Source organism: Gossypium hirsutum, chromosome A05, assembly GCF_007990345.1.
Source record: "Gossypium hirsutum isolate 1008001.06 chromosome A05, Gossypium_hirsutum_v2.1, whole genome shotgun sequence".
NCBI classification, from domain to species: Eukaryota; Viridiplantae; Streptophyta; class Magnoliopsida; order Malvales; family Malvaceae; genus Gossypium; species Gossypium hirsutum.
Window position 1 is genome coordinate 85,774,931 of NC_053428.1, and position 10,419 is coordinate 85,785,349.

Consider the following 10,419-nt stretch of genomic DNA (forward strand, 5'->3'; position numbering starts at 1 on the left):
CGAAACCCAAACGTAAGTCCAATTTAAACTTTATTCAAACTCTAACTTAAATAAAAATAAATTCATTCCAAATTAAACTTAATATAAAAATAATAATATTAATAACAAAATTAAACATTAACCAGTAAAAAATTAAAAGTAAAAATTAAATTCTCAAATTATAAAAAAAATTAAAATCTAAAATCTAAATCATTAAAATTAAATTTATTAGTGTTGTTATTTATATTGCATAATATATTATGTTTAATAATTTGTGATAAAGTATAACACTAGTTATCATATTATTAAATTAATATATTATGTCATTATATATTTTATATTATCATTAAATTTAAATTTTATAAACTTTAATAATTATTAATTTTATATATTTATTATTATATATAAAATTATAGCATTAAAAATATTTTATTTCAATTAATGTTTTTAAAATTTTATTTTACTTTATAATTTAACATACAAATTTTTTATTCTTTACTTATGCTATTAATAAAATTTTAATATAAATATATATCACATTTTCATAAAATAAATTATTATAAATTATTTTTATTTTTAAGTAATAACATAAAATTATATTAATTATGAATGTCTATTGTCGTTGTTTAGTTATAAATTCGAGCTTTTTTGAGCTTTGGGTTGGATTTATCTCGAGCTCGGTCCAAATTGGTCTCAAACTTGGATTCTTATGGGCTTAAGATTTCTCAAGCTTGGATTTTCTCAGTTTGGACTTTTTCAGGCTTGTTGGAAAAATTCGATTTAGAAAACAACCTTGTTGCATGGCGGAAAATTAAAATTTTTCTAAAACCGAGTGATTGTGATATTTATAGCAATAAGTTTTTTTTACCAAATTCCTACCTATGTTTTGAATAGGCAGTAAAGTGCGTCATTGACTTTCAACCAATACAGTCTTTTCCATTATTCCCGAGCCTCGACTTACTTAGAGTATGAGCTCTAATCATGAATTGAAGAACACGAATGACAATTTTATTGATATTTAGTAGGAATATCAATATCTCTCAAAGGCTAGAAATCGAAAAATGAAATCTTTCAAAATTTTAAATTTATTTGTAGGAATAAATCTCACTAAATTTTGACAAAGTGTTAACACTTAAGTAGTGTGTGTTTGATGTAGGCAATGGCCTCAATTTATAGAGAAAATCACAAGTCTTAGTTGAACAAGTAGGAACAAAATAATAATATTTTAATAGAAAACATACACATAATTCCCTACTACGAATATGTATAAGTGGCGGCAACCTAGTCTTGGAAACTAAGGTTGTCGTCCACTTTGTGGGACGGACCACTGAGTCTTTATCATGTATTGAGTATAATTATATGTGTTATCTGGTCTTTAAATCAACTCTTGTAATTTAACCAACCTAATAACTCATTTTGATTCCAAGAATATTATTTATTTTAATTAAATAAATAAATTTATTTGTTTTTTAATTAAATTATTTTCTCAAACTCAATTATAATTTTATCAAAGTCACGACGACTTTACCGTACTAGAATCCTTGAGTAAATAAATTTAATTAATTTGTTCACTAAAATTGCGATGATTAATTAATTCAATTTCCACTTCAAACTTCAATTATTTAATTTTATTCAATTATATAATAATTCAAAGAATTAATTTAATCTCTAAGTCATCTTTTGTTCGTAGCGAGAAAACGAATTTACTGTGGATAGTAAAGCATACAATCTATTTCTCTAACCCATTGTTTTCATATTTTCATCTCATCAATCCAAATGCAAATTATCAATGTTACACCAAATTAGCGGAGGGACTGATTGGACATATATAATTAAAACTTAAATAATTTACAATTAAGCCTGACTTTTCATTTATTAACTACAACATTATTCAGTCAGAGTCTTTCCACTAAAGTATCATGACTGAGCTCTACCTATTATATACCATTATGAAAGCTACTAATCAAGTGTTCGTCCAATGACCTTGTCATATGTGTGCTACCCTTAAATGATATCATTAATCTCTTTGGGTTAAATCTAATCGCTTAATATGACCTTATTTTAACTCATGGTAACCATTTCATCTTCCTTCATGAAAAAGCCAATTACTAACAAATAGTAATTAAATAATTCATTTTAAACAAATGATCCGTGACCACGTTAACTTTTTCATCTATCATGTAATATCGTTGGGAAGATATCATTTACCCTTTATTGGACTATGAATTCCACTATTGTAAGTAAACCTATGTCATGCATAAGTCATATACCCAGCATATTAGCTTTCAGCTCTATTACCAAGTAAACTTAGGCTTTCAATACCTCAAAGTATAAGAGTCACGCACACATAGTCTATCAGTTAGGATTAAGGTAAGCCACACTATTGATAAGTGATAAAAGTAATATATTTTAATCCCGTTCTTAATGCGTTCTTGGATGATTATTTATGAAAATTGGTGAATTTTATGCTCCTAATCCTTTAAATTCATGTTTCTATACTTAGGAGAGCATTTGGGAGAAAGATGAGTGAAAAATGAGCGAAAATTAGACAAATAGAGCAGATTTCAGAAGCCACATGGGCTAGACACACGCCCATGTGAGCCACACGTGTAACACCCTTAACCCGTATCCATTGTTAGAATAGGGTTACGGAGTATTACCTAACTTAATAATCAAACAATCATACATTTCTCATACATTTTTCATATTCAAATATAAATCATTCACATTCAATCATATTGCCCCTAATACAAGCCTATAAGGCCCAAATCCTGCATTAGAAGTGGTTTGGGACTAAATCGATAACTTAGGAAATTTTTGGAAAACATAGAAAATTTTTCAAAAAACAAGGGACACAGGCCCGTGTGGCCCGACCGTATGTCTCACACAGCCAAAGACACACTCGTGTCACAAGCCGTGTGGACATTCGAAATGAGATCATACGGCTATGTCCCAGCCCGTGTCTAACCCCATGTAATTCCCTGACTTGGGTCACACGGCCAACCACACGCCTGTGTGACTAGCTCGTGTACACTTTGAAATGGCCTCACACGCCTGTGTGCCAAGCCGTGTGCTAGGCTGTGCCAAAACTGTAGGGTATACTAACTTATGCCATATGGCCAAGTCACACGCTTGTGTGCTAGGCCGTGTGGAGCATACTGACTTGGTTTCTAATTAAACACCAAGGGACACACAGCTGTGTCACCTAATCATGTGTCACACACAGCTGACTCACATACCCGTGTCTCTGCCTCTGTGGACAAAAATAGGCTATTTACCAAGCCATCTTTCTCACCCAAATTGCATACACCTACACCGAACCAAATGGCATATAACATGACATGAAAAGGCATTCAAACCAATCTCAACCAAGCCTAATTCATTCTAATTCCATACCAAGAACTATAATGTTCATAACATCATAATTTACCTATTCAAAACAACCAATTTCACATTCTTAAATCACCTAATTCGTTAACTTCATATATACATTATCTTACCTAAAACCACAAGCTAATTTAATCTCAATGCACAACCATTTGCTATACAAGATATCAATTTACAACATGGCATTCACCAACCAATTATACATAACATATCAAAGGCCATTTGCACATATATATATACATCACCAAGCATGTTGAAATGAGATAAATTACATGGCTATACACATAACCAAGCACTCATCATTTACAAGTCAAACCAAATGACTAAATCCATTACCAAACTATAGACCAAATCAATCACAACTCCTATACATGCTATATAACTAAATACATAAGCTCAAAAGTACCAAAACGATAGTTGGATGGTGTGATGAGATCTTTAATGACTCCCAAATCTGAGCAAGCTTCGAAAATCACTATAAAACACGAAAAAATAAATAGAGTAAGCTATAAAGCTTAGTAAGCTTGTATGCTTAATAAGTAAACTTACCACTTAACTACAATTCAAATACATAAACATCACATAATGCAATTCAACTTAAATCCAAAACTTAACACATATATTCAATCCCAAATGTTACACATGAATTCCATCAATTTTTTTGATTCAATGATTGTTAGTTCATGTACATACCTGTACCAATTCGTATCAGTCTTTCACCATTTCATATATTTGATATACCCATTGACCTATTTGGAATAATATTGGATACTCGAGAATCTTGCACCCTAAGTGCCAAATACATAGCCAAAGCTATCTCAATCTCATCTCTCACGTAATGCTTACTCTTCAGCTATCAACGGGTCTGCTCACACAAGCTGACGGTCAAGAATTAACTACAAGGTGCTGCTCACACAAGCTGACGAGAATCCGCAACATATGCTAGAACACTCAGCCATTAGTAGAACGTACGAACCAGCACCCAAAACACGTAACTTCTAATGACATGTCATTTGTATCATAATCTATTCCTAAGATTTAACCGAGATTTCACACGTAGCAAATTCTTCGTCGAACATTTCTGTAAGGTCATATTTATCAATAACACAATTATAAAACATTTAAAATACAATTATATTAATACTTATTAACATACGAACTTACCTTGATTAACAAAAATGACAAAATGGATCGACTAGTCCAATACTTTGTTTTTCCCCCGATCTAGATCCGAACTTTGTTTTTCTTGATCTATATAATATCAAATTTAACTTATTCAATTAAAATTCTATTCAATTTAGCCCAAAAATCACATTATAAAAAATTACACTTTTGCCCCTAATAGTTTAACATCTTTATAATTTAGTCTCTAGCTCATAAAAGTACAAATTCATGCAATTAAGTCCCTAACCATGCTAGCCGAATTTCCCTTATTAACATAGTAGCCAATATTTTTCATTTATTTCACATTTCTACCACAAAATTTTCATATTTCACAAATAAAACCCTAATTGAAAATTTTATCAAAAATCAATTAACAAATGTTGTTTATCTAACAACAACCCTTCATTTTCTATCATCAAACATCAAAATACACACATATTCATCAATGGTAAAACCCCAAACCTTTAAGAGTTTTTCAAATTAGTCCCTAGGCTAGCTAGATTAAGCTACAACGATATCAAAAACATATAAATCATTAAAAACGAGACAAAATTATACTCACATGCTCTAGATGAACTTGGCCGAACCTTCAAACACCTTCCATGGAATTCCTTAGGTCTAATTTCAATTAAAGATGGACAAAATAAAGGTGATGGCCTTTGTTTTGGTTATTTTACGTATCTTATTAATTAAATTACCTATATAACCTTATACATTAACCTTTAAAATCATTTAAATAATGTTTATAAAAGTTCACTCATAATAACAATGGTTTAATTAAAACATATGAACCACTACTTTAAGGTTCCATAACTATTAGACACCTTTAGCTATTAGAAATCAAGTTTTACACTTTACATGATTTAGTGCTTTTTATCAAATTAAGCACTCAAACGATAAAATTTCTTTACGAAAATTTCACACAATCATACTATCATGCTGTAGACATTATAATAATAATAAAATAAATATTTCAAACTCAGATCTGTGGTTTCAAAACCACTGTTCCGATTTGACTAAAAATAGGCTGTTACAACTCTCACTCCTTTAGGAATTTTCATCCCCGAAAATCTTACCAGAAAATAGGTTAGGGTACTTTTTTCTCATAGCTTCATCGGGTTCCCACGTAGCTTCTTTAACACCGTGCCGTTGCTATAGAACTTTCACTAAAGCTATGCTCCTCTTTCTTAACTCTTTAACTTCTCGAGTTAAAATTCTGATCGGTTCTTCGCTATATGTCATATCAGGCTGAATTTCAGTCTCTGTCGGAGAAATTACGTGTGACAGATCTGAGCTATATCGACGTAACATAGACACATGAAACACATTATAGATCTTTTCTAACTTTGACGATAAAGCTAGTCGATATGCTACTGGTCCTATTCTTTCACTAATCTTATACGGCCCGATAAATCACGGACTTAATTTTCTTTTGTGACCAAAATGAAGAATCTTCTTCCACAGAGATACTTTCAAAAATACTCTATCACCGATTTGAAATTCAATGTCTTTGTGTTTCAAATCCGCATATGATTTCTGTCGATCTGAAGTTACTTTCAAACTATTGCGAATTATTTTCACTTTATCTTCGGTCTCTCTGATCAAATCAACCTAGCGAATTTTTTTCTCACTAAGCTCGGTCCAATACAATGGAGTTTGACATTTACGATGATATAATGCTTCATACGGTGTCGTCTTTATGCTCGATTAGAAATTGTTGTTATACGCGAATTCAATTAATGGTAAATATTTTTCTTGGTTGCCTTCAAACTCTAAAACACAACAACGAAGCATATCTTTAAGAATCTGAATTACTCTCTCAGACTGACTGTCGGTTTGCGAATGAAATGCAATACTAAAGTGCAACTGCGTACCCAAAGCTTCTTGCAATTTCTTCCAAAATCACGATGTAAACCTCTGATCTCTATCCGAAATAATAGAAACTGGCACCCCGTGCAATCTAACAATATTATAGATATACAATTCAACTAATCTATTGAGCGAAAATTCAGTACGTACCGGAATAAAATGTGTTGATTTCGTCAGTCTATCAACAACCCAGATGATATTTTTCTTTTTTGGAGATATGGGTAACTTTGATACAAAATACATCGTAACTCTATCCCATTTCTATTCTGGTATTATCACAGGCTATAGTAGTCCAGAAGGCACTTGATGTTCGGCTTTGACTTATTGACAATTGACAAACCAAGCATTTCGATACAAACTCTGAAATGTCTCGTATCATGCCCGACCACCAGTATAACTGTTTCAAATCATTGTACATTTTAGAACTCCCAGAATGAACAGATAAACAACCATTATGTGCTTCGTGTAGAATTTTTTGAATAAGCTCGAAATTTTTTGGTACACAAATTCTATCTCAGAACATCAAACAATCATCGGATCCGATCTGATTGTCTGAATCAGTAATAGACTCGCATTGTACTCTTTTAGCTTGCAATCCATTATCACGTTTCTGAACCTTGCAAATTTGCTGTAAAAATAATGGTTTAGTTTTTAACTCAGCTAAAATCGAACCATCATCAGACAAGGTTAACTGTGTGTTCATCGCTCGTAAAGCAAACAAAGATTTTCTACTCAGAGCATCCGCGACTACATTCGCTTTCCCCGAATGATAATCAATTATTAATTCATAGTCTTTCAACAACTCGAGCCATTTTCGCTGTCACAAATTTAAATCTTTCTGAGACATTAAATACTTCAAGCTCTTGTGATCAGTAAAGATATGGCACTTCTCACCGAATAAATGATGTCGCCAAATTTTCAATGCGAGCACAATATGGCACTTCAACCCTTATTTTCAAAATTTTCAAAAAAAATTTATGTTTTTTTTGTTTTTCTTCAAATTAGTCCCTGGTTGTTTTCCAACTATTTTTAAGGACTTATAAGCTCGATATAAGGCCAACAAGTGTAGAAATTCTATGTTTAATGTGTGGATTGAATATTGATATTTAAATTAATATTTGGATGGTTTAGTGATGTCATTTGATTCAATATATGTTGTAATACTCCGTAACCCTAATTCGGCAATAGAGACAGGTTAGGGGTGTTACAAGACAATCACATCTATGTCTCTATCTTCTAGGAGCCTACTCCAACACCCAAAACCATGTATCTCATATTCGGACTTAATAGACGATATGCTAGTTTTTTAATTGGCTCACTCAATTTTGATTAGATTATGGACCATTTAGATTTCTTACTAATATAAGTTTTCTTCTCGCATTATGATCCATTCACATAATGCAACTTAATGTTAGTTAACGTTAGGTAACTAGTGAACCAAAGTTTTCTCATTCATTTTGCTTTACATGCAAAAAATGTTGAGGACAAATATAAATGATATTAATGTAAATGATGAAATTTTATTAAACCCATTTGTTCGAAATTACAAGTACAAATGACAAATTAACTATAGTTAGGTTACTAGATCCTACTAAGATCTTAGGTGCAAAGGCGAGGTAGCTACACTGGTGAGTGGTTGGATTTAAATAATTATTTGTACGAGATTAAAGATAGTGAGTTATCGCTTTGGGCAATACCCCACATATGTAGATAAAAACTAAATTGCATAATCAATTACTTTTGTGTTATGTTGTTTAGCCGTAATGCTTAGCAGTTATAATTGCCTAATAGAAGGTTTTCTTCACAGGATGTGTAGGGTGTTCAAAGATGCCAATGGATCTATTATTGGAATGTTTTCATGCCCTCTAGGTGTTACTGGAGAAATTGTGGATGATAAATATCTTTTGAACTGTTTTGGAAATCTGAGTAGTACAAAATTTGAAACTTTATAGTCGAATAAGATTCCATCCTTGCTTTGTAGTGGATCTTGAATATCAAATCAAGGAAGTCGAGATTTTATAAAATTTTTAATGAGATTGACTTCCTAATCTCTTCCATAGAAAAATGTTTGTTCCTATAAGATTCATAGAAAGATTAATTGTTTCGCAACACGTTGGCAAAGGCTATAACTTACAATATAGAAAAGTTCATGAGACTGCATGGGCGAGGGGTTAAGGACTATTTTCTTTTATTTTCTCAAGTACCTACTGTCTAAAATTTTTTTTACAGTAATAATATTTTGGTTTAGAAAAAAACTACGAAATAATTTCTACTGAAGTAAGTACTTCAAAGATAAAATCTTCTGTAAAATGTTTACTTCTAGAATATGTAACCTAATTCATTACTCATTTAATTAACTAGAATATCTATTCAATTGACCAACAATTAACGTGAAGAAAATAGAGGAATTAATACCTAACATACTTAAAAAAATAATATTAAAATAAATTAAGACTATTGCAATAAAAGAAGTGGTAAGGCCAGTGGTCAGGTAATTAGTCCATCAATTAATGGAACTGATATCTAGATTGGGTGATTGTTGCTATAGGCACATAATGCTTCTTAAGTCTTTCAACTCTCAATTAAGGTATCAGGCTAAGCTCTCTCTAACCCTGATATCCCTCAAATAAACAAGTCAAGCTATCCCAAATTCCCCCCAAACAATAAGTCTTGCTTATAGATTAGGCTATAATAGTTCTTGAATCTAGTAGTTGAGGTAACTAATCAATATTATAACTTAGGTTAGATCTCTATTTTTCTTTAGTTTAAATCATGACTAAATCAGTGTCAAACAATATAGTTGATTAATCCTTATTTATTAATTTATTATTCCAACTTATTAACCTAATTAATAATTCTCACCCTGTCATCAAATTAATCCATTAACCTAGGTTTACCAACTAGAGTCCATATCCATTCACATGTAGTTAACAAAGATGGAATACTAAATCTAGTTAAAAGAATGATTCAAGGCAACTATGAAGTAGAATAATATTGATGCCTAGAATACAAAGTATGTTAACTTTTGTTCCAAGCCTCGAGAGTACAACTTTAATTAGTTAGCATATAAATGACTTTTTTGTTTTTGTTTTTGCTTTTGCTTTTTTGGTATTATATGTACCTAGAAACCACCATCTCAAGGCCCTCAATGAAGTTATGCATGTAAAGCCTAAGAGAGGAATAATTCTGCAATAGCTGCGACAACGATAATGCTAGTGATGGCTTTGATAGTAATTGTATTAGAGGGTGATCGTGCTAGACTGTTACTACTAGATAAAGGGATTACACTATCAACAACGGTAGCCTTGTCTTTAGAGCTAGGAGAATGGGAATCGGAAACTTCATAATCAGCAGTTGGCGGCAAAGGAGGGGATGAGACCTCCTCGGGAGACTCAACTTCAAAAGGGGATCCTTTATTGGCCTTGGGGCTACCAATTTTTCTAGAGCTAGGAGAAAGGGAGCTTGAAGAACTCTTCGGGGCTCCGGAAGCAGATGACTTGGGTGCTCCTCCACTGGATTTTAATGGTGACGGAGAAGGGCCACTAGAGGATGGTGACGACTTGGTAGAGGAAGACTTGGGGGAGGAAGTTGGGGAAGCAGAAGATGGTGACGTCGAAGGCGAAGAAGATGGCGACTTTGAAAGGGCTGATGAATGTGATGAATCAGCAGCTAATGCCCCAACAAAAGCGATGAAAACAAGTGCAACAAGAAGAAAATCTTGGCGGGCCATCTTTCTCTTTTATTTATTGATAGTTTCTTATGATATGTAAATATTTGTGTCTGTGCGTGTAAAAAAAGAAGGGGTGAAAAGATTTTGTTTCTCTATGATAAATAAGCAGTTCAATGCCAATGAATTATCTGAAAGAATCGATAGCCATGTGAATTTAAATATAACCTAAACAAGATAACGATTTAGCCAATACCATGGAAATGAACCATTTGGTTGATCGAATTTCATGGCTTTCTTGTGGAAGAAATTGAACCTTTAACATCTTGTAAGAACAGATTATGGTTTTCCTT

General features: G+C 32.1%; 1 protein-coding gene across 1 annotated transcript; it reads right to left on the minus strand.

The window, feature by feature from the left end:
* Window positions 1-9,568: 9,568 nt before the first annotated feature.
* On the minus strand, window positions 9,569-10,129 carry LOC107960486 (putative protein TPRXL). Its single transcript, XM_016896826.1, has one exon. It carries the CDS (start codon window positions 10,127-10,129, stop codon window positions 9,569-9,571), a length of 561 nt encoding a protein of 186 aa, XP_016752315.1.
* Between the last annotated feature and the right edge of the window lie 290 nt (window positions 10,130-10,419).

What these genes read in the sequence shown, in the direction of transcription:
- LOC107960486 (XM_016896826.1), bottom strand. Translation starts at nt 10,129, where the DNA reads ATGGCCCGCCAAGATTTTCTTCTTGTTGCACTTGTTTTCATCGCTTTT.